The 23,845-nt window shown below is 37.8% G+C and overlaps 2 protein-coding genes across 2 annotated transcripts; both read right to left on the bottom strand.

The window, feature by feature from the left end:
• Window positions 1–404: 404 nt before the first annotated feature.
• LOC115812548 (uromodulin-like) lies at window positions 405–5,551 on the bottom strand. The gene is made up of 9 exons (XM_030775029.1): window positions 5,348–5,551; window positions 4,519–4,648; window positions 3,877–3,987; window positions 3,582–3,766; window positions 2,617–2,654; window positions 1,709–1,954; window positions 1,155–1,317; window positions 721–823; window positions 405–457 (listed from the first exon to the last, which is right to left on the bottom strand). The coding sequence occupies exons 1-9, from the start codon at window positions 5,549–5,551 to the stop codon at window positions 405–407; spliced, it is 1,233 nt and encodes a 410-aa protein (XP_030630889.1).
• Window positions 5,552–6,459: 908 nt separating this feature from the next.
• Window positions 6,460–22,219, bottom strand: LOC115812547 (uromodulin-like). Its single transcript, XM_030775028.1, has 11 exons — window positions 21,919–22,219; window positions 21,753–21,824; window positions 20,591–20,704; window positions 20,307–20,491; window positions 19,311–19,471; window positions 18,430–18,675; window positions 17,959–18,121; window positions 17,510–17,612; window positions 7,778–8,185; window positions 6,845–6,960; window positions 6,460–6,474 (listed from the first exon to the last, which is right to left on the bottom strand). Exons 1-11 carry the CDS (start codon window positions 22,217–22,219, stop codon window positions 6,460–6,462), a joined length of 1,884 nt encoding a protein of 627 aa, XP_030630888.1.
• Window positions 22,220–23,845: the final 1,626 nt, after the last annotated feature.

The following is a 23,845-nucleotide window of genomic DNA, read 5'->3' as shown; positions in this document are numbered from 1 at the left end:
ACATTCAATCAAAATTACCAAAATGCAGAAGAAGTTGTTACAATCTTGGGAAATCTATAAACAAATAGATTATATCTTCAATAGCATTTCATGTTACCTGAGACTGGCGCACAACTTTTTTTAAATTAATCTTAGCATCGACATGATCGATGTAATACAGTATTATTATCAGCAAAATATTGATCAATAATTCTATCATTTCACAGTACACAGAAATATGCTTGCAATGATTTGGCATACAGGAACTTTAACTGATGAAGTTATTACATCTGTGATGCATAAATTCAGGATGTCCTCAGTGAAAACAGCATTTCAGAGTGCTGAACACTGGCATTAATGTCATATCCGCTCATAAACATGCTGATCCTATGCTGGATTTGTAGCTTTAACAGAGACCTTCAGCCCTATGGGGCCCTATGTATCCTCACAGCTGTTGGGAACTGCACATCAACAGCATCTACAGAGTGATGAGAAGAGTGATGTGAAAAACACAGAAAACAGAGACCCGACAGAGGACACATGAGTAAATGATAGATCTGAGATGTTGTTTGCACATGTCTTTACAAAGAAAATTCTTTGAAAAGATTTAAACCCAAACCAAACATTGGGTAAAAATGTAATATCTACTACATACCCTATCTTTCACCCCACTACTGTATATAATCAATAACAAAAGAGTATTTGATCTTCAAATTGAGGATGAATAGTTTCAGTATTTACCTGTGTTTCTGTCTGAGAACTCCAGTGGGCCTAAAGAAACTGAAGCACTGTCATGGCCATCCACAGACCTGCGTCTCCTCATGTGATATGACTGATCACATGGCTGAAAAAATGAGAATAGACAAGTTTAGGGTGAGTTAATGTCATTTCTTTTGTAACTAAAGCTAGATATAATAAACAAACCAAATCTAAGATCTGAATGTCAAGATGGCATGTTTCTGGTGCCAGTGGCAATTTCTTGATTACTACCAAGAAATCCTCAAAAGCCATTCTGCCTCAGACTGGCATCAGTCCAGTTGGAGGTGTGAGCTGGAGTTTGTTTTGGTCTGATACACCAGCAAGCACTGTGAGTCCCCAACTTATCTCTAACCCCATAAAATCCTTTTGTTTTCTTCAAAACCTGAGAGAATGTCTCATAAGATCTGAAAACTCACCAAAGTACAGCTGTTGTCCTTGAGAAGACATATGTGAGTTTTACAGTGCAGGAAAACCTGAGAGAAATTTCCCACGAATGTAAATATTCTGAAGGAGAAAAGGCCAGTTGTGGAGTTACCATTCTCCAGCACCTCCACTGTTCCATCCTCAGGGTTCGGACATCTGGAAAAAGGAATGAAAAAGACATCAATGCAGAGAATCAAAGAGATAAAACAAGATATAGGGTAAAATGTGAGTTGAAGAGGGAGGGAAGTTGAATGGGGCGTCTTGGAGGAGCTGTTCATTTTGACTGAGTGTGGCCGATCCAGTTGTACCTCTGAACAATTTCATTTTGTAAATATGGCCATCACAACAGATGTATAAGATGTATGTATAAATATTTGAGACAAATAAACAGAGTAAACTTAGATTTCATTTTGTAAATATGGCCATCACAACAGATTCAGATGTACTGTATGTATAAATATTTGAGCCAAATAGATAGAGTAAACTCAGATGATGAGCCTTGTGCAGTGACGTGGTACATCCACAAGACTGGAGTGTTTAGTCATACCCGTTAACAATGAGGTCCCAACTGATATTGTAGGCAGGATCACTCACAGGAGTGGCCCAACAGGTATCCATCACCATGGCGACGTGGCTGCTATCAACCCCATCCACATGCACTGCCACATAGAGTTGCTCATCCACAATTTCATCCACACTCCCATTGAAGGGTTGTGAGAACTTAGGATCCGGATACGGAATCATCTGGACCTGATATGTCCCCTGACCTGCTGGCAGCTCCACATTAACATTTCTAAACAAGCACAAACAAAGACAGTATCATAAATCAAAGACTCTACTTTGTACTTTGTAATCTATCTATCTATCTATCTATCTATCTATCTATCTATCTATCTATCTATCTATCTATCTATCTATCTATCTATCTATCTATCTATCTATCTATCTATCTATCTATCTATCCATCTATCTCTCTATCTATCTATCATAACAGCTTTGTCTCTTTCTAGCACAAAACAGGGTTGTTAATCTATCAGCAAAGTTCACTAAAATGGCTAAAATTGCCGCACACTCATATTTATTAGTGGCTTTCTCAGAGTTGAAATTCAGTTTATGAAAAGTGACACAGAGAGATATTAACAGGGTCTGATCTTTGCCTACAATGTAAACAAATACCTTTGACTGAATACCTCTCCCTGGAAATACATACTCAATAAGCATTCAATTATTATGTTAATCATGATGACAAGTTAAAGTGTTTATTTTGTTTGAATAGGTTAGTTATCCTCACAGACCATGATTTTGCCTGAGTCTTATAACTGAATACAGGACAGCAGCATTAGAATGCTTTTCAGTATGAAGAGGGACCAGTCTAAAATTCTGTCCAGAATTAATAAAGTTATTTGCTTTAATCAGTTATGTATAAATTCATATGTGTGGGAAAAGACAGGGCACCTCTCCAGCGGGATGATGTCCTCCCTCATGGAAACGGTCTGCATGATCGGATATGCACACTCAAAATGCAGGTTCAGTTGTCTTTCTCGGCTGATAGGAAATCTGCTCCAGTCCACTAAGCCTTGAACGGAGTTCTCATACACGAAGTGTGTGCTGTTGGTCTATATAGCATGAACTGAATTAGCACAGTTAAAGGACTTAATGTTATGCTGAGTATTTAATGTACTCCTGAGTCTTCCAGGTCTTGTTTTCCACTCACAGAATGTGCAAGGGGATAAATTAAGCAAATACATCTCTCTGTAATTATCCATTCAATGCATGAGGAGTGATCACTCAATTTGAGACTCATGGTTTATTAATAACATCGTACTAAAGGTTATGGGACTCAAGTAGTTACAAATTAAATGTAACATTTTAATTGAAGAAAAGAATGAGATGTTGGCCAGCCCTCTGTCTTATAAACCTCTCTCCTGTGTTATGGATTTTTGACTCATTTCTCCACCACTCCTTCAGGTATTTGAGATTAGCACTCAGTACTGTCCTCTTGACACTGTCTTAATCTGCACACACAATACAGCCTTTTTCATATGGCACACTAATATAATAATAGCCATAAATATTCTGTTGTCCTGAAAATTACATAACACCAGTCACAGGTCAGCCCCACTCATGACATATGGGAGATATTGCCATATTGCCATAACACCTTTACAGGAATAATGAAAAAAAATCTTCCTGTCAAAAATCAGAAGTTGTCTCATCGTTGTCTCAAATTAATGTTTGCCTATTTTAGCTCACTACAGTACGTTAAGTTCTTGGAAATATCAGAATTAAATGCAACATTAATCTAAAATAATTTCATTTTAGCCCCCCACAAATTGTGACACACCACATTGTAAATTTAAATTGTATCACACACCCACAAGAAAAACACTATTTTAGATTAGAGAGACAAGAAAACTTACAGTGAGAGTAGTTCCACAGATTCTCATATTGTTATCAAACTGAAATATGACTCTGCCATCTCTGATGGTCCCTGTGCAGTTGGGGTCATTCATGTGTAACACATGGGCAGGGAAACCAGCCTCAAGGAGCTGGCAGCGAGACAGAGAGATTGTTCCTGAGCTACTGTGACAAGACAGAACAGCATCTGAAAAAGAGAGAGACAGAGAAGGAGGGAGAACTGTTGATCATATGCAGTGCTTTTTCAATCTTCTCACACACAAATCACACACATTGACACACAGACATCAGTCCTACCAAATGATTCAGAGTCAGTTTCGTCATAAATCTCGTCACAGTAACAGCCATAGATTCCGTTTTTCTCCCCACACCATTCATCCTCTGTACAGTTCAGTTCAGCGCAGAGATCTACTTCACAGCAACAGAGAGAGACATTATTTATCAAATTATACATGTCTCTAGCTCACAGGAAAAATCAGACTAATGCAAAGCAAATTAAGAGCAGAAACTTTGACCAGGATTGAAATTCAGCACTCTGAAAAAGACAACTTCCTAGCAAGTGTAAGTATTGCATTTACAATGACTTTAGACATCAGATGTTTAATGTTCTCTTGGTTAGATGGAGATAAAGTAATTTCATGTATTAAATATTATCTTAAATGCAGGACGTGTTGCCAGTCCAAATGGCAAATGCAGAAAATAATAGCCTTTTATACATATACGTTGGTTTAAGATGTTAGCAGCATCTTAATATATTATATAAGTATATTAATAATTAATATATTAATATATTTTAAATTTTACACACACAAACACACACACACACACACATACATATTTCTTTGCTAGATTCTGGGGGCAATTCAGGTAACAACTGACCCATGTACTAAATATCAAATGACTGTGACGATGTCACAGGCTACCATCAAAATAACTTACCTCCAGAGCCACCATCAACACGGAAGACCCAGCGACCATTAATGTTGATGTTGCTGCTGGATGGGAGGTCTTCAGACTCAGCCACAGGGATTGAGAAATAACGTCCTTCCTCCACTCTAGTGTAGCCAGCCTGAGAGCCATTCATATTTCCAGTAGCATCACAGTCAATAGAAAAAAAGCAGTTGAAATAATTCATCTGGATGGAGTAACTTTTTTGAACATAAGTCTTTTCCTATTTATGGATGTTTCTGACATATGGACTGTAAATATATTCAAAAAGCAAACTAAAATTGTGTGTGATTATATTAGTGAAGACAGGAACAATGAAGTTTTAAAACCTTCCCTTTCACAGAATATAAAAGAGATAACATTTAAAGTAAATGGTTAAGCGTTGAATATTACTCATCAAAATTTCCTTATGCTGGCCCTACTGTGACTAAAAATACAGGATTTCAAGATTAATGAGTACATCCTTGAAGAATAGCTTATTTTACAAAATTCAATAATCCTTCCTGTATTAAAAAGAACCACCATTGAAATAGTTGGCAGCGTTTATACTCAATGAACAATACTTTATTTTACAATTATATTTAAGATAATCCTCACCTTCCAGTCTTGAGGTGTGTCAGGAATGACAACATAGTTCATCATTATGAATGAAAGATGACCTCCAGAGATTAAAATCACTTGAATTTGTGCTGCCTGAAAGATGCAAGAAAAAGCTCTTGATTAAACAAACAGTTTTTCAGAAAGCATGCCTCAGTTTCTAAGTTCAAGCCATTAGGAAATCTTTTACTATCACTAATGAAACATATATACTAACACACACCCCATTTCGAGCAAAGTCTGGAACACCATCCCAGGTGGCTGTAAAGACTGACGAAGCAGAGAAGGACAGAGTGGGAAAAAGGGTGTTAATGTCTGCTGTGGCTCTTTCAAGAAGAGGACCACTGGTGACCTCCTGGTAGTAGATGGTTCCTGCAGCTGCATTGTTGAGGTCTGTCCACAGCGGAGCAATGAGGTCTCTTGCCATAGTCTCAAAATCATTTGGGTCCCAGGTAGCGTATGGAGCATCAAATGTCAGCTGTCCATCGTGATTGATCTGAAATAATGAAATTGACCTGTTTTTATTTCATTTTTAGCTTTTTTTTTCTTTTTTCTTATTTGTAATGACTTTCTTTTTTGGTTTAGGACAAAGCCCACACAGTTTTAATTGTGTAATTAATAGATCAAATACTTTGTCTTAGTGTAAAACTCATTAATATCATTCTACATGGCCACAGAATGGAGGGCGTTTCATTCATCTCTGGGATGTGTGAAAAAATACTGACATTATTTTGTACATGCATATTGTGTATTTGCAAAAAAAGTGGACAAGAGAAAACAGTGAAAACAGAACCCAGACCCAACACTAGAGGGAGAATAGAGGGACCAGGGCGTGACACCTCCTATCTGTAACCTATCTAGACAAAATGATTACAGCTTAATCACTCCTATCATTTTGGATATGCTTGCGACATTGCACAAACTGCCTATAGTAGACAACTGGAGGCTATCATTAATGAGGAGGATGTACCATTTACTGATCCCGACCACAAATGAAGTTACAACAACACAGAGTATATGGCAAAAGGAAGACACCAACAATAAGGAAACACAGAGATGATCAAGATTATCAAGACTGACAGCTTTGTTTCCCTGGGCAGTACACTTTCTGAGACTGGCAGTATGGAACCAGTAATAGAACCAAAAATAGATCAGACAATATGCAAGCTAACCAAAAGTGTGGGAGCACACTACCCACTGCTCAAGGATAATTATATGTTAAGGAAAGTTTAAGCACATATGTACAACACTATACTCAAATGACTATACACCAGCATTAGCTCTCACCAAGAAACTCAAATGATACATGTGCATGTGAAATGAGACAATTACATCTCATACTGACAGTGACTGAAAAGGACAGAATGAGAAATGTCAACATCAAGAAATTTGAACACATCATTATCACAATAGAGAAAAATCAACTCTGGTGGTTTTATTCACAATGGATGAAGAAAGGGAAGTGAAGAAGATGCTACAATGGAAACCACACAGGAAAAGACTACTAAGTAGACCATGAAAAAGATGGCTCGACAGGATTAAAGTAGCCCTAAGGCAAACTGGAATGATTATCCATGAAGCTGAAGATTTTAACAAGACTGATCCACCTGAGGGATGTACATGAGTAGGCTCCCACCCAACAGGCCAACTTAGGCCCACTGTACAACGGGCGAGAACAGTGAGAACATTCTTGTTTCAGCTGAAAACAAGATTTACTCACATGTATCTGACTATAGCTGCGTCCAAAGTAGTTGAAAGGCTGTTGTAAGTCAGCAGTTGTGGAGCCATCATCAGCAGCAGGTGCTGCTAGACCATCCAGATATGAGTACAACAGACCTGCAATCAGAACCATTACATAAATTATTTCGGATATTTAGTGAATAAATTTGGACAAATAGATCAATTAGTTTTTCCTCAAGTTTGTTTTTACCAGAACCTATGTATTTATGCATGAATATGTGTATGTATGAATGTATTTATGTATGAATGTGTGTATGTATGTATGTATGTATCAATGACTGTAAAAAGCATGGACAGTGTGGCTCCATGCCCCTCCATTCTATAGAGATGAAGCCAAAATTCCTCAAATTTGGAGCCAGAGTCTGCGTAGTAGAGGCGAGAGTCGAACTGTGTGTAAAGTCAGGTACACCGACTTTTTTGGTAGGCCTGCCCCATGACTGTCAAAACATCTTTCAGCTTTCATTATAGCAAAAGTAAAGGATAACAAACTAACCCTAACCTACTAACCCTTACCTTAGGCCTAATCTGAACCAAAAACACTTTCACACTTTACTTTTAATAGTAATAACATTATCCTTTATACAAAAAGGACCTATGCACTTCCGTTACCAGTGGGGACTTTAATTTTGTCTCCAATTTGGCATGGCATCCCCAAAAGAATTCACACACATACACACACACGCACTGAAAACAAATACATTCTGTAAAAGGCATAAAATAAAGATCTGTAATTCCTGAAGTTCTCACCAGTGGGTGTAGTTGTACTTGTGAAGGTCTCAGGTGTCACAGGAGGAAGGACAGGGGTAATTGTATCAATGTCTGAAAACAAACATTTGTTTTAAATTGAGAATTGTCTTCGTGCAACACTGTTATTGGAGTCAGGATTCAATCTGAAATTAAAATGTGACTCTACCTGTACAGTAAGCCGAGCTGCAGCTGCTTGGTTTTATAATCTCATAAACATAGTAACCTCCTGGACACGCTTTGACCCGAACAGGGCTTGAAGTGTCATAACAACGATCGAAAGTCAAGTCTCCACAGACTGGAAGTGTGACCACCCCATCTTGTATTTGTGGGTTGGAGCCATTAAGCCGGAGCTTGACAGCGGTGCCACATGTGTAGGGATATGAAATGTAGTGCTCAGCCAGCTGAATGTTCATGCCATTATAGAAAAAACGATACCAGCCCACCCAGTCATAGTCACGGTCACACAGATTTTGATGGAGACTGTTGTTAGATGCTCGCCAGGTCTGGTCCAGAGCTGTGTAGTTGTAGCATGGGTCAGTAAGGGAACCGCTTGTAGCTGATACTGATACTGATACTGTGGTGGACAGTGAGAAAAAGTCAATGAAACGCAGATTCTTAGTCAAACTAGCTGATGTAAAATGATTAGATTTTTACTGAACTATCTCATGAAATATTTCAGCTTCATAAAGCTTCTCATATTTTTCCTAGAAATGATGCCATAATTGTTACTCAAGATATTGTTAGATGTTGAAAGTCCTGCAGATTGAATTTGAGAGAAGGAGCCAGTGCACTCAGAGAACATACACATCATCACTGTTGCTGTCATCATAAACTGAAGAAGCACTGGGACTGAGAACAGCATTTTGGGAATTTCCTCAAAAGAAGATTAAATCTGCAAACAACAACAACAACAACAACAAAAACATTAACCACATGATTAGATACAATTCTTGACTTTTAAAATGTGAAAAGTAAGCTTACAAAAGTTACCTCCATATGAGATATGAAATGGTGAGTCTCACAAACTCTCTCTCTCTGTCTCTCTCCCATCCTTTCCCTTCAAATGTCTAGTTTTTATAGTTAGCGCAAGATTGAGAAATACCGAGGAGCTCCAACCAGAACAATGTGGCCAGAAAAGTGAGCAAATCAGCACAGAACAGTGCATATTCACTTCTGAACTAATAAATAACTTAAATTTACTTTCAATTTGAAACTTTTCAAATGATTGTTGTGCTTGATATGTCAATAAGATGTGAGGTGCCGTCATAATTGTTTTGAGAGCCCATTTCTCACCCCATGCTTTTGTATTCATAAATAACTGACTGAGTCTAAAAGGGTTAGGAACACACAGAGGTTAATATTTAATTTTAGTCTTTTTCTACTCTTTCATGTAAAAGAACATGGTAAAAACTTTGACCATGCTTGACATGTTAATAACATGTGAGGTGCTGGCATAATCGTTTTGAGAGCCTAATCCAATGCTTTTGTATTCATTAATAACTGACTCAGTCTAAAAGGGTTAGGAACACACAGAGGTTAATATTTATTTTAAGTCTTTCAAATGTTTCACATGAAAGTACATGGTAAATACTGAAGATAATGTTTGTACTGCAGGAGTACCACTTCTTGTCTGTTCTGCAATTTCTTTTTTTCTGATCATTGTCACATTTATGCCTAAAAACTTAAATAAAGAACATAAATAAGAACAACACGGAAATGAATCACATTTTTTTCTGTTTGATATACATTGATGAAATTTAGTATGAGACTCCTCTGTGTCTATGGCTGTTTGACTCACATTTGCCTTTTGTGGAAACTCATATTTAACAAATTTACTGTCAGTTTGTATTTTGAAGGTATATGACTGAATGGCAATATCAGCTTTAGTCATTTCTTTCCCTAAAATCAGAAGTAGAGAAAGTTTGAGTATTTCTTATTCTTGTTTTTAAGCAGAATGTGCAACATTGAACAGAGGGCCGTCTGTAGTGTACTTTGTATTAAACTTTCACATATTTCATCAAAAGAAATCATGTGTTAATTGCTAAATGCATAATTGAGCTGTTGGTATTCTCTTAATATGCTCTGCATGTGTGGGGTGGGGAAGGGTGGATGTGTGCATATACATGTATATGTGTGTGCGTATGTGTGTAAGCACACATCACTTACATATATCTTTGAGGTAAAGGTCTAGGAGTTCACCACCGACACACTCTGAATTCCATTTCTCTTACACTTGAATTCTTCTTCATTTTGTACGTTCTTTTGGCAAAATCCAGGTAGATCACCTAGTGTCTTTTTTCATTGTCTTCTATGTGAAACCGTCACAGTGTTCTTCATGTTCTGCTTGTGTCCAGCCCTAAAATACATCATAAATATTTTGAATGTGTCAAATGTGATTCAGTTCAGACTAGACTAGAATAACTGCATATGGGAGGTGATGTAAATGCCAAGACAACAGGAGGCTCCTGATAAGGGTCTCTGGAACACAGATGGTATTCATCCAAAGAGTTTACTTTACTTTAAACACAACTTCATAAAGCAAATATTACACCACTCAGTAGCCGTGCAGCTGGAGCAATACTTCACCACATCAATCATTTTCTCTGTTTCCAACTGGAGACCATGATAATGTGTCCAGAGCTGTAATGTAGTGCTAATATTGCAATATTTTGGGAACTGACTGCGTTGATGTGCATGAGAAGTGTTAACTGTATCATAACTGATTTTTGTTCATTCCTACATCATAGTCTTATTGAGAATCTATACGTATTTACGTATTAAAATAAATAATCATGTATTTAAAATTCTCATACGCTTACACTTTATTTTGTGCCCTTGTGATTGTTCCTCATTTTAAGGTAATGTAAAATTTCCATAATGTCAGATTCATCAGGTGCATTAAGAACATATTTTCTTAATGTATTGTATGCAGTTAAAAAAAATTAGTAGTATTAAACATGTTGAGTTTTGAAAAAGGAAATTATCTGATATTACCCCTGTGAGGTTGCAGCTCCCACAGTTGGATGAATATATGCTAAATTTATTAAGCCATAATACTTAAATTTTGCAACTAAATGCTCTTGCCACACAACACACGAAGAATGAGCCAATATCTCAGATTTATTCTTACCAGCTCAACCACATGTTTGTTTCCATTCACATTTGTGTTAAAAAAAAAATTAAACAGAAAAAAAGACATAAGCTGGCCCAGCCTCTACATGGTCTACAAGATCTTTTGACAAATTTGAATGCAACAGACTTTGTATTCTTTTTTGAGCAATATTTTCGCACTCCTTTAGTAGAGCACTTTCAGCTGAGATTTTCATTCATGTGTGCACTGTATTATTTTACATCTAATCAAATGTTTGCGATAATATTCAAATCTATTGACTGTGACAGCCATACCAATGCCTCCAACTGTTTTTTGGGAAAGAATTTTATGATTGATTTTCACTTGTTTCAGAACATTGTATCACTGAAAATATCTAAATTCTTTTCAGCTTCAACTTCTTGCCTGACTCTGAGCATTAGCTTCTAGGATTTGTTGATTGAATCAGTCCTCCCTCCTTCCATACATGTTTCCTGTACCGTAATACAGGTCCACCCCCTTGCCTGATGGCAAAGATCGGCATTAGGTTCTCCTCTTCAAATGCTGAATTCTTTTCATTTCAAGCAGATCATATTGATTGGGGCTCAACACTCTGAAGCACATTAGAGTTTTCTGTCATCCAGTTTAATATAATATTTAACATTTAATAACATTTTTCTCATAACTCTGACATACAGTTCATTGGTGTGCAGGAAACACTGTACAGTGACTACACTGGTTCTTTGCTTTGTCTTTGTTTGGCTGGTCTGTGAAGGGTCAGACAGAACAACAATCACAGTCTAACAGAAATGTTGTATTTCACATTAAAATGACAAAGTCTTTCTCACTTTTTGGGGAGTGCGGTGGTGAAAATAGCGAAGCTGTAATTACCCAGTAATAGCAAATGTCAACAGAGCAACACAGTGTACTCCAAATTTGCTCCAAAGGAGTACAAGTACTGTTGCACAATAAAATTGCATACAGAAGATCATTCTACAAAACTGGATATATCAGTGAGCCAGACAAATTCAGCATCAAATCTATCCAAGAACACAACAGCTTTTTAAAAATTCTATCAAACTGAGAGATCTTACTTCAGGAAATACCTCCAGATCTGGATAAAAGTGAGGTATGAATAAATGAAGGTAAATAAAAGGTATAAATATGTTGTGTTCTGTCCACACCCACTAGGTGTCAGCACATAGCTTGTGTTACTGCTGCATGTAGAGGCTGAAGTAGAGGATTACAGCTATTTCAGTATTTCTATTTCTGTCACTTGCTTTTGGAGACCATCAGATGTAGTGTATGGTTCACTTGATTACATCCCGTGCTGTATTTACTGAATCAAGACACCATCCATTTTATGCATTCTCTGAACTTTTCAAAGAGGGGTAGACATATCTTGAAATAAACTAGAATAGGCTAGGTAAAGTTGGTTTAGTCAAAAAATTGCATTTCTACTTCTGTCACCTGTTGTGTTACCAGGTTTAGGTTACAAACTAGCAGTGACAGATGAATTACTGTTATTATTGTTTCTGGGCCACTTAAGGTCAAGTAAGAAGTGTTCAACTGCAGAGATGAGAAGAGCATAAAAGTTAAGTAATAAACTCATGTGGGAAAAACTGAGGATCATTCACTGTGTCCACTTCCTTGTGGCAGTTTCTCTTCTTTAAAATGTATCATGGGCTAAGCCAATGTGATGGGCAGTGTCAACATTAGTGTCATCAGTGATGGTCACATCAAATTGCAAATGTTTGTACATTGGAGTAACCTTGTGAATCTCACCTCAGTTTATGATTTAGTTGTATGCTCAGACCTCCCCTGGGTGAATAAGCACTGAGCTATAGTGGAGCCTGAGCTGCTTCATTTTCTCTGATATGCTTGGTCCTCCGTTTTGCCATCATATGTGTTTGTGATGAGCACACTTCAGTGAATGCATTTGTACTGAATAAAATCTTATGGAATGGATTTATGCTACCATTTAATCCACAGAGAGCTGCAAAATATGTGTCCGGAATAACGAAAAAGCATATTGTGTCATGCATGTAAAAATGCAATTTTAATATGATTAAATATAAACAAATATGGTGTATGTTTAGGTTGAAATTTTAGATGATATAATGCATCATGTTCAGTGTTATGATGATTTATTACATTTCTTTCACTCATACATTCCTACTTTCATATTTCCAATAATGCCAACTTGCTTCAAAGTACATACAGAACACTTGTTGCTAGGACTGGTGGTGATTTTTGGTGTTTAAGCTGGAAAAGAGCAAGAATGTTAAATGAAGAAAAAATTAGCCAAAAGTTGCTTAGATGTGATTTCACATTGAAGGACCCAGGCTGTACAGTAGGAATTCGATTTCTCAGATGTTTGCATGTACATTAGTGTCATTTGTTTTTTATTTGTTTAATTTAAAATATGGCTTCAAATGTGTTATGGAATGAACTGGAGAGGAAACACATGCAATTTGCCAGCTGTTTTCTGCCACCGTGCCATTCATTTGGATCTGCTAATAAACTGTAAACTAATAAACTTCCTTACAGTCAAGACACCTTCGAAGTATCCAAAACTCCCTAATTGCTTGATTTGTCATAGTATATATGAGCATTGAAGCTCAGCCGTACTTTTTGAGGGGAAACCTGACTTAGAGAGCCCCTTGATGCTCACTGTTTTCCCCAGTGACGACTGCAGTGCAGCTGTCGGAGGGGGGCCTGAAACTATCCTCTTTTCCAGTTCGAAATTAAGAGGGTATTCACATTTTCCGCAAGATGGTATATTGTCTGTTCGCTCTGTCATACACAGCCATTTCTCAGTATAATCACTTCAGGACAAACTAAGTATATTGTAGAATAAAGTTGTGGAATAGTCTTCCACCATTCATTTTGTATCCTTCCAGTCAAATTCTTTCAAGGCAGGAGGAGAGGAACGAGGCCAAGAGGCGGGAGTGCAAAGAACTTGGTGCCACACTAACCGTTCACAAGAGTGTAGTACAGCTGCACAGGAATATTCAGTGGCGGGAAACACTTATTTTTCTGTTCGTCTGAAAGAGTCGCTTCCCTTCTGGTTACTGCACTGTCTTGACGGCGCTCTACAGCAGCACCGATTGTTTCAGCATTCAAGTCAGTTACTTAACACGTTTCATAGCGATTTAACACGTTTCGAGATTTGTTCAGCTGATATGAAGAGTTGGAAAATAAACGAATACGATCTTGACCGTGGACTGAGGAGAAGCGCTTCGCCGAAGGATTTGCCTTACTGTTACTGCACGGGACAATTTGTCTGGTAAGACACTGTACAACTTTTCGTGATCCTCACATTCAGTCTGTGGACCAGCCAGTTGAAATCGATTTATATGGCCATACAGCTTCTCCTTAGCATTATATCTTTATTTCTTATTTAAAGGGCGGTGCGTATAACACAGAATTTAAGAGAATGATAAGAAATTGGAGTCACTTGAAAAGGTTACATTTTGGAGCCATAGCCTACACACTCTCTTAGATCGAATGCAACCCCACTGCTTTTCCATGTTTTAGGCATAACTAGATAACTCGGTACATATCTAACCTGGGCATGTGTCCTACTGGTGTGAAATTCTACCAAGAAAAGTCCCAGAATTCATGCAATTTAATCACAATTCAGGACAGCGTTTGGCACAACAAAATTTGATTTTTAGGTGTCATTTTTATTTATCCTACACTACTCAAAGCCCAGTGCTCAACAATCATAAATTATGCATTCTGAATTGACCTTAATCTCACGTGTAATTAGTACCAGTTCTGTTCATCAGGATGGATCATTAGTTAAAAGGGCAGCGTCTTAGCATTTCACCAGTTTGAAATCTACCATTAGAGCAGAACATTAGTCATCAGTGAGGCCTTAGGTTTGGCCCCAGGGGAGAGAGCAGTTACACTGGACGACCCAGAGAACCCACCTGACAAGCTGATGTCAGAGGGTTGTGATGTGGATAATTACTAAATGTGCAATAGCTCAAACAATGAGCTATAATCTGACTGGAGCAGCTCTTGTGCCTCATGTCAGTTTTAATCACTCGAGACAATTGCTTGTGCTGGGCAGTGGAAAGAAAGTAGGAAATAAGTAATGTATTTCATTTCGGGCATTTATATTATCACTCTCAGGAAACCTATACAGCAGTAACCTAGCAATTTAGCATTTTAAGACCCATTGTTGGACATTCAATTTTCATAATAGATTGAGTTTAGCTTGTCCTCCCCTCTCTTTTCTGTTCTCTTTATTTCACTTTCTCACTTATCATTGATCCTCTTATCCCACAGGATTTATTCATAGTTCATAAGACATGCCAAGTTTCCCTGCCAAATGTCTCTATTAGCTCACTGTCCCAGAGGACTCTCTACTACTGCCGCTGTTACATTTTTGAAGAGTATTTGTTGGCATTCTTAAGACCACCATCAGCAAACATATTTAAAGCTAACAGCAGTCCTGGGAAAATAAAATCATTTTTAAAAGTGTATGCTTAATCACTTGGACATATTTTATTATAGACTTTATGGTAGGCTATGTACACTTCATGCAATAATCATAATTCACTTTTATGCTGTTGAGTATTCCCTCAATAATTCTGGAAAATGTTAAATCAAACCATCTCAAAAGCTGATCTGTTCAGGATAATTGTATGACACTTTACACGAAATGGAAAACATAGTACATACATTGTCAGGGTTCCTGCATGAACTGTTTTCTCTGTTGTGCCCCTGCTGGTCATTTCTGGTGTTAGCTGTCATTTGTTTTTGGGTTTTTTTGTCATGTGCTTTTGTTTATTTTGGTTTTCCATGTTTTCTGGCCCCGCCCCTCACTTATTGTGTCATTGTGCTCACCTGTCGCTTGTTGGAGTTGTATTAGTCTGTCTATTTAAACCCTGCCTGTTCTACCCTTTGTTTGTCAGTTTGTACTGCTTTCCCCAGTGTGTCATACTAGCCTTCTGTTATTCTGACTGCCTTCTGTGTTTGATTTTTGTTTTTTTTAATATATATATATATATATATATATATATATATATATATATATATATATATAAAAATACTGTTTCTGCCTGTCTTGCCCTGCAACTGTTTGGAACCTTCTGCCTGTCCCTGGAATTTGCCTATGTCTTCCGTTTTGGATTGTTCGCCTGCCTCTGACTGCTCTTTGGTATGACCTCTGCTTGTTTTTTGGATTCCGCTATCTGTCAAGTGTATTGAAAGACTGTTGCCTGGCACAATAAACATCTCTAATTCATTCATTGGTGAGTCTGCAACTGAGTCCTAAGTTTTCCCTGACATATGTCCACATGACCATCTCAGTGTCTGTGCGATCTTCTGCAACAAACCTAGTGCCATAAGCTATAAAACTGATTATCACAAATCCCAGAGCACAAAATTCTAAGAGAGCATACATAAATGAAAAAGACAAAACAATGTCTGTTTTGTTTTGTTGTTGAGGGAGAGTTATGTGTAGAGGGCTATGGGTCACCTGTTATGGCTGTATGATCATTGCTTTTATGTGTGTTATGTTATAAGAGCCATTAGAAAGTGCATGACACATTTGCTCAGGGTGATCCTTTTATGTCCACTTTGTGACTCTGACAAAGAGGAGAAACTCAACCCAGTAAGTTTATACCGTTAAATGACTTTACCTATTCCCCACCATCAGCTGAGATCTCTGTATGGGCGTACATCTTTACTAGCATTGAGTTTTAAATTTGCCACATGTACACTAACTTTTTCCTCTTAAAAGAGAAAATGAAACCCACAGAATGTTGCAAAATGAACTATTAATCTGATGACCTATATTTCAAACACTGGATGAGAACATTTTGAATTCAAGTCTTTTATCTACAGGACAGTTAAACATAAGTAGAAGCACTTAAGTGGCTAAAATATGAATGTATATTTCAGTAATGAGTATGATGGTATGGTATAGATAGGTGCCATCCATAAAACTCATCAGACTTTGAACTGTACTTGCAACTGCAAAGCTCTGTCACCCCCTACAGCAGTAATCAGACACATCACTTTCACCCAAGTAACTGCATTTTGTAAATGTTTGTATTTAAAGCTTATCATAATAGTAAAATAGAAAAACCTGAAAACAGAAGTGATTCACAATCATCCTCATATTCAATAATTATAATTTTGACAATTGATTATTACCCAATTACATTCATTTTCAAAGCACATTCAAAGTTATCAAAATGCAGAAGTTGTTACAATCTTGGGAAATCTATAAACATATTATATCTTCAATAGCATTTCATCTCACCTGAAACTAGAGCACAACTTTTTTTATCAGCAAAATATTGATCAATAACTCTATCATTTCACAGTACACAGAAATATGCTTGCAATGATTTGGCATACAGGAACTTTAACTGATGAGGTTATTACACCTGTGATGCATAAATTCAGGATGTCCTCAGTGAACACAGCGTTGCAGAGTGCTGAACACTGGCATTAATGTCATATCCGCTCATAAACATGCTGATCGTATGCTGGATCTGTAGCTTTAACAGAGACCTTCAGCCCTATGGAGCCCTATGTATCCTCACAGCTGTTGGGAACTGCACATCAACAGCATCTACAGAGTGATAAGAGGAGTGATGTAGAAAACACAGAAACCAGAGACCCGACAGAGGACACATGAGTAAATGATAGATCTGATATGTTGCTTGCATGTCTTTACAAAGAAAAATCCTCTTCTTCTTCTATCATTCACCTCACTACTGTATATAATCAATAACAAAAGAGTATTTGATCTTCAAATTGAGGATGAATAGCTTCAGTATTTACCTTTGTTTCTGTCTGAGAACTCCAGTGGACCTAAAGAAACTGAAGCACTCTCATGGCCATCCACAGACCTGCGTCTTCTCAAGTGATATGCCTGATCACATGGCTGAAAAAATGAGAATAGACAAGTTTAGGGTGAGTTAATGTCATTTCTTCTATAACTAAAGCTAGATATAATAAACAAACCAAATGTAAGACCTGAATGTCAAGTTGGCATGTTTCTGGTGCCAGTGGCAATTTCCTGATTACAACCAAGAAGTCCTCAAAAGAAGCTGATTTGAAAGCCATTCTGCCTCAGACTGGCATCAGTCCAGTTGGAGGTGTGAGCTGGAGTTTGTTTTGGTCTTATACACCAGTAAGCACTGTGAATCACCAACTTATCTCTAACCCCATAAAATCCTTTTGTTATCTTCAAAACCTGAGAGAATGTCTCATAAGATCTGAAAACTCACCAGAGTACAGCTGTTGTCCTTGAGAAGACATATGTGAGTTTTACAGTGCAGGAAAACCTGAGAGAAATCTCCCATGAATGTAAATATTCTGAAGGAGAAAAGGCCAGTTGTGGAGTCACCATTCTCCAGCACCTCCACTGTTCTATCCTCAGGGTTCGGACATCTGGAAAAAGGAACGAAAAAGACATCAATGCAGAGAATCAAAGAGGTAAAACAGGATATAAGGTAAAATGTGAGTTGAAGAGGGAGGGAAGTTGAATGGGGCGTCTTGGAGGAGCTGTTAATTTTGACTGAGTGTGGCCGTTCCAATTGTACCTCTAAACAATTTCATTTTGTAAATATGGCCATCACAACAGATGTTTCAGATGTATGTATAAATATCTGAGACAAATAAACAGAGTAAACTCAGATGATGATTGAACCTTGTGCAGTGATGTGATACATCCACAAGACTGGAGCGTTCAGTCATACCTGTTAACAATGAGGTCCCAGCTGATATTGTAGGCAGGATCACTCAGAGGAGTGGCCCAACAGGTATCCATCACCATGGCGACGTGGCTGCTATCAACCCCATCCACATGCACTGCCACATAGAGTCGCTCATCCACAATCTCATCCACGCTCCCATTGAAGGGATGTGAGAACTCAGGATCCGAATACGGAATCATCTGGACCTGATACGTCCCCTGACCTGCTGGCAGCTCCACATTAACATTTCTAAACAAGCACAAACGAAGACAGCATTATAAATGAAAAACTCCACTTTGTACTTTGAAATCTATCTATCTATGTATCTATCTATCATAACAGCTATGTCTCTTTCTAGCTCAAAACAGGGTTGTTAATCTATCAGCCAAGGTCACTAAAATGGCTAAAATTGCCGCACTCTCATATTTATTAGTGGCTTTCTCAGATTTGAAATTCAGTTTCTGAAAAGTGACACAGAGAGATATTGTTAATATGTTAAACGTTAATATTACTGTATGTTGTCAAAAGAAATGAATATCGAAATACTGTGTGAAGTCCATGAGCTATAACAGGGTCTAATCTTTGCCTACAATGTAAACAAATACCTTTGACTGAAGACCTCTCCCTGGAAGTATATACTCAATAAGCATTCAATTATTATGTTAATCATGACGACAAGTTAAAGTGTTTGTTTTGTTTGAATACGCTGTTTTGTCTCTCAGATCATCATTTTGCCTGAGTCTTATAACTGAATACAGGACAGCAGCATTAGAATGCTTTTCAGTATGAAGAGGGACCAGTCTAAAATTCTGTCCAGAATTAATAAAGTTATTTGCTTTAATCAGTTATGTATAAATTCATATGTGTGGAAAAAGACAGGGCACCTCTCCAGTGGGATGATGTCCTCCTTCATGGAAACGGTCTGGATGATCGGGTATGCACACTCAAAACGAAGGTTCAGTTGTCTTTCTCGACTAATAGGAAATCTGCTCCAGTCCACTAAGCCTTGAACGGAGTTCTCATACATGAAGTGTGTGCTGTTGGTCTATATAGCATGAACTGAATTAGCACAGTTGAAGGACTTAATGTTGTGCTGAGTTTTTAATGTACTCTTGAGTCTTCCAGGTCTTGTTTTCCACTCACACAATGTGCAAGGGGATAAATTAAGCAAATACATTTCTCTGTAATTATCCATTCAATGCATGAGGAGTGATCACTCAATTTGAGACTCATGGTTTATTAATAACATCCTGCCAAAAGTTATGGGACTCAAGTAGTTACAAATTAAATGTAACATTTTAATTGAAGAAAAGAATGAGATGTTGGCCAGCCTTCTGTCTTATAAACCTCTCTCCTGTGTTATGGATTTTTGACTCATTTCTCCACCACTCCTTCAGGTATTTGAGATTAACACTCAGTACTGTCTTCTTGACACTGTCATAATCTGCACACACAGTACAGCCTTTTTCATATGGCACATTGCCATGCTTAAGTTTGTACCAAAAAACAGTGCATGGCCAGCACAATTTTGCCGAATATCAACTTTCATACGTTCATTCTATTGTTCTGGAAATTACATAATAGCAGTTACAGGTAGTCCCCACTCATGACATATGGGAAATATTGCCATAACACCTTTATAAGAATAATAGAAAAGTAAAAAAGATCATCTGTGTTTAAGTCCGTACCAAAAAAAAACAGTGGACGGTCAACACAATTTTGCACCTTTATAAGAATAATGAAAAAGTTCTAAAAAATCATCCGTCAGATGATGCTACTTCTACTTATGCTACTTCTTCCTGTCAAAAATCAAAAGTTGTCAAACATTGCGCACCTGTAAAGTAAACATTATTTTAGATCAGAGTTATTAGAAAACTTACCGTGAGAGTAGTTCCACAGATTCTCATATTGTTATCAAACTGAAATATGACTCTGCCATCTCTGATGGTCCCTGTGCAGCTGAGATCATTCATGTGTAACACATGGGCAGGGAAACCAGCCTCAAGGAGCTGGCAGCGAGACAGAGAGATTGTTCCTGAGCTACTGTGACAAGACAGAACAGCGTCTGAAAAAGAGAGAGACAGAGAGGGAGGGAGAACTGTTGATCATATGCAATCTTCTCACACACAAATCACACACATTGACACACAGACATCAGTCCTACCATATGGTTCAGAGTCAGTTTCATCATAAGTCTCATCACAGTAGCAGCCATAGACTCCGTTTTTCTCCCCACACCATTCATCCTCTGTACAGGTCAGTTCAGCACAGAGATCAGCTTCACAGCAACAGAGAGAGAGAGAACATTTATCAAATTACACATGTCTCTAGCTCAGAGGAAAATCAAATTAATACACAGCAAATTAAGAGGAGAAACTATGACCAGGATAGTATTTGTAAGTCCATACTCTGAAAAAGACTGACAACTTCCTAGCAAGTGTCACTATTGTCACGATCCAGTCCGGTCCTTCTACTGCCTAGCTGTGTTTTCCCTCTGTCCTGTTTGTGCCCTCTTCCTGGGTTACGCTCCTGGCTTTTGAGTTCCATCTATCACCAGCCTTCTCTCCACACACCTGTTCACTATCACCTTATTAGACTGTTTTAAAAACCATGTTTCATCCATTCAGTGCTGGCCAGATTATCTTGCCCCTTTCCAGGAGATTGTCCAGCCTTTTCATGAGTATTTAGATTCTTCATGTTTTTGACTACTGCCAGTTTTTGGATTTTTGCTCTGGTCTTGCCCTTTTTGGTATTTGGTGATTGCTTGGTATGTTTTTGCCCTCCTAGCCTCTGACCTGTGCCCTGCTCACTTTGATTACTGTTGCTGCTCTTCCCTGTACCTCTGTTTTTTCCTCTTTGTGTTCTGACTCTGGATAACCCTTTTTTGACTGTGAATTCTGCCTGCCATTCTCTGTGCTTTTGATCATTAAAATTCACTTTTTGAACTCTCGCCTCAAGAATCCTGCTTTTGGGTTTAAACACCACGTCCCAGGCCTCACAGGCCGTGACAACTATTGCATTTGCGTTGGCTTCAGACATCAGATGTTTAATATACTCTTGATTGGATGGAGATTAAGTAGTTTCATGTATTATGCTAATCTTAAATGCAGGAAGTGTTGCCAATCTAAAAGGCAAATGCAGCAGTAATAGCCTGTATACATATGTTCTTTTAAGATGTTTGCAGCTTCAAATCATAAAAAGACGGGGGTTATGGTGGTAACATTTTTCTAAAAGGAAGAATAGACTCTAAATTAAATGCAGACACTCCAAAAGACTTGGTTTCTGATACAAGTATCAAAATAAAGATATATAGTTCAGTGTCTTACCAGTTGGTGGTGTTGTAGTTGTGAGGGTCTCAGGTGTCACAGGGGGAAGGGCAGGGGTAATTGTATCAATGTCTGAAAACAAACATTTGTTTTAAATTGAGAATTGTCTTAGTGCCACGCTGTCATTAGTGTCAGGATTCAATCTGAAATTAAAATGTGACTCTACCTGTACAGAAAGCCCTGTTGCAGCTGGTTGGTTTTGTAATCTCATAAACATAGTAACCTCCTGGACACGCTTTGACCCGAACAGGGCCTGAAGTGTATTCACAACAATTAGAAGTCCATTCTGCACAGACTGGAAGTGTGACCACCCCATCTTGTATCTGTGGGTGGGAGCCGTTAAGCCAGAGTTTGGCGGCAGTGCCACATGCGGTCCACGTGTCTATACAGCGCTCGGCCAGCTGAATGTTCATGCCATTATAGAAAAAACGATACCAGCCCACCCAGTCATAGTTGCGGTCACACATGTTTTGAATTTGAGTGTTGTTTGATGCTCTCCAGGTCTGGTCCAGAGCTGTGTAGTTGTAGCATGGGTCAGTAAGGGGACCGCCTGTAGCTGACACTGATACTGTGGTGGACAGTGAGAAAAAGTTAATGAAACACATCATTTAGTCAAACTAGCTGATGTAAAACAATTAGATTTTTACTGAACTATCTTATGAAATATATCAGCTTCATAACATTTTGTCATATTTTTCCTAGAAATGACGCCATAGCTGTTACTCAGGATATTATCAGATGTTGAAAACCCTGCAGCTTTAATTTGAGAGAAGGAGGCAGTGCACTCAGAGAACATACACATCATCACTGTTGCTGTCATCATAAACTGAAGAAGCACTGGGGCTGAGAACAGCATTTTAGGAATTTCTTCAAAAGAAGATCAAATCTGCAAACAACAACAACGAAAACAAAAACGTTAACCACACAATTAGATACAACTCTTGACTTTTAAATGTGAAAAGAAAAACGATGAAAGTTACCTACATACAAGATATGAAATGGTAAGTCTCACACACTCTCTCTCATCCTTTCCCTTCAAATGTTCAGTTTATATAGTTAGTGCAAAGTTGAGAAATACCGAGGACCATGGGAGGAGCTCCAACCAAGAGTAATTTAGCTGGACTGATTTTTTTTTTCTATCACATCATTTTTCATAAATACATTTTCAAACACTGTCACACCACACCATGTATAAAGATTCGTGTGTTCCCAATCTGGGCTGAGACAATAAACGTTTATTTCTGCAGTGGCAATAAGAACAACGTGGCCAGAAAAGTGAACAACTCAGCACATAATAAAGCTTATTCACTTCTGAACTAATCAATAACTTAAATTTATTTTCAATTTGAAACTTGGATTGCTATGCTTGACATGTCAATAAGATGTGAGGTGCCGTCATAATCATTTTGAGAGCCTATTTTTCACCCCATGCTTTTGTATTCATTAATAACTGACTCGGTCTAAAAGGGTTAGGAACACACAGAGGTTAATATTTATTTTAAGTCTTTTTCTATTCTTTCATGTGAAAGTACACGGTAAAAACTTTGTCCATTCTTGACATGTTAATAACATGTGGGGTGCTGGCATAATCGTTCTTAGAGCCTATATTTCACACCATGCTTTTGTATTCATTAATAACTGACTCAGTCTAAAAGGGTTAGGAGCACACAGAGGTTAATATTTACTTTTCAGTTCTTTCACATGAAAGTACATGGTAAATACTTTGAAGATATTGTTTCTATTCCGGGAGTACCGCTTTTTGACTGTTCTGCAATTTCTTTTTTTCTGATCATTGCCACATTCATGTATAAAACGTAATAAACAAGAACAACACGGAAATTAATCCCATTTTTTTTCTGTTTGATACACATTGATGAAATTTGGTATGAGACTCCTCTGTGTCTATGGCTATTTGACTTACATTTGCCCTTTGTGGTAACTCATATTTTTCAAATTTACTGTCAATGACAGTTTGTATTTTGAAAATATATGAATAAACGGCAACATCCCTAAAATCAGAAGTAGAGAAAGTTTGAGTATTTCTTGTTCTTAACCGTAATATTTTGAATGTGTCAGATGTTATTCAGTTGACT

This window comes from Chanos chanos, chromosome 5 (genome assembly GCF_902362185.1).
Source record: "Chanos chanos chromosome 5, fChaCha1.1, whole genome shotgun sequence".
NCBI lineage: Eukaryota > Metazoa > Chordata > Actinopteri > Gonorynchiformes > Chanidae > Chanos > Chanos chanos.
The sequence above is the reverse complement of the archived record's forward strand: the minus strand, read 5'-3'. Positions and strand labels throughout refer to the sequence as shown.

What these genes read in the sequence shown, in the direction of transcription:
- LOC115812548 (XM_030775029.1), bottom strand. Translation starts at nt 5,551, where the DNA reads ATGGCAAGAGACCTCATTGCTCCGCTGTGGACAGACCTCAACAATGCA. An exon ending in CAGACTTTGCTCGAAATGGG is followed by an intron (nt 4,649 to 5,347) that starts GTGTGTGTTAGT and finishes AATGGCTCTCAG; the next exon opens with GCTGGCTACACTAGAGTGGA. An exon ending in GACATCATCCCGCTGGAGAG is followed by an intron (nt 1,955 to 2,616) that starts GTGCCCTGTCTT and finishes GTGCTTGTTTAG; the next exon opens with AAATGTTAATGTGGAGCTGC.
- LOC115812547 (XM_030775028.1), bottom strand. Translation starts at nt 22,219, where the DNA reads ATGTGTGACCGCAACTATGACTGGGTGGGCTGGTATCGTTTTTTCTAT. An exon ending in TCTGTGGAACTACTCTCACG is followed by an intron (nt 19,472 to 20,306) that starts GTAAGTTTTCTA and finishes CATGCTATATAG; the next exon opens with ACCAACAGCACACACTTCAT. An exon ending in GTTCTCAGACAGAAACAAAG is followed by an intron (nt 8,186 to 17,509) that starts GTAAATACTGAA and finishes TGTCCACCACAG; the next exon opens with TATCAGTATCAGTATCAGCT.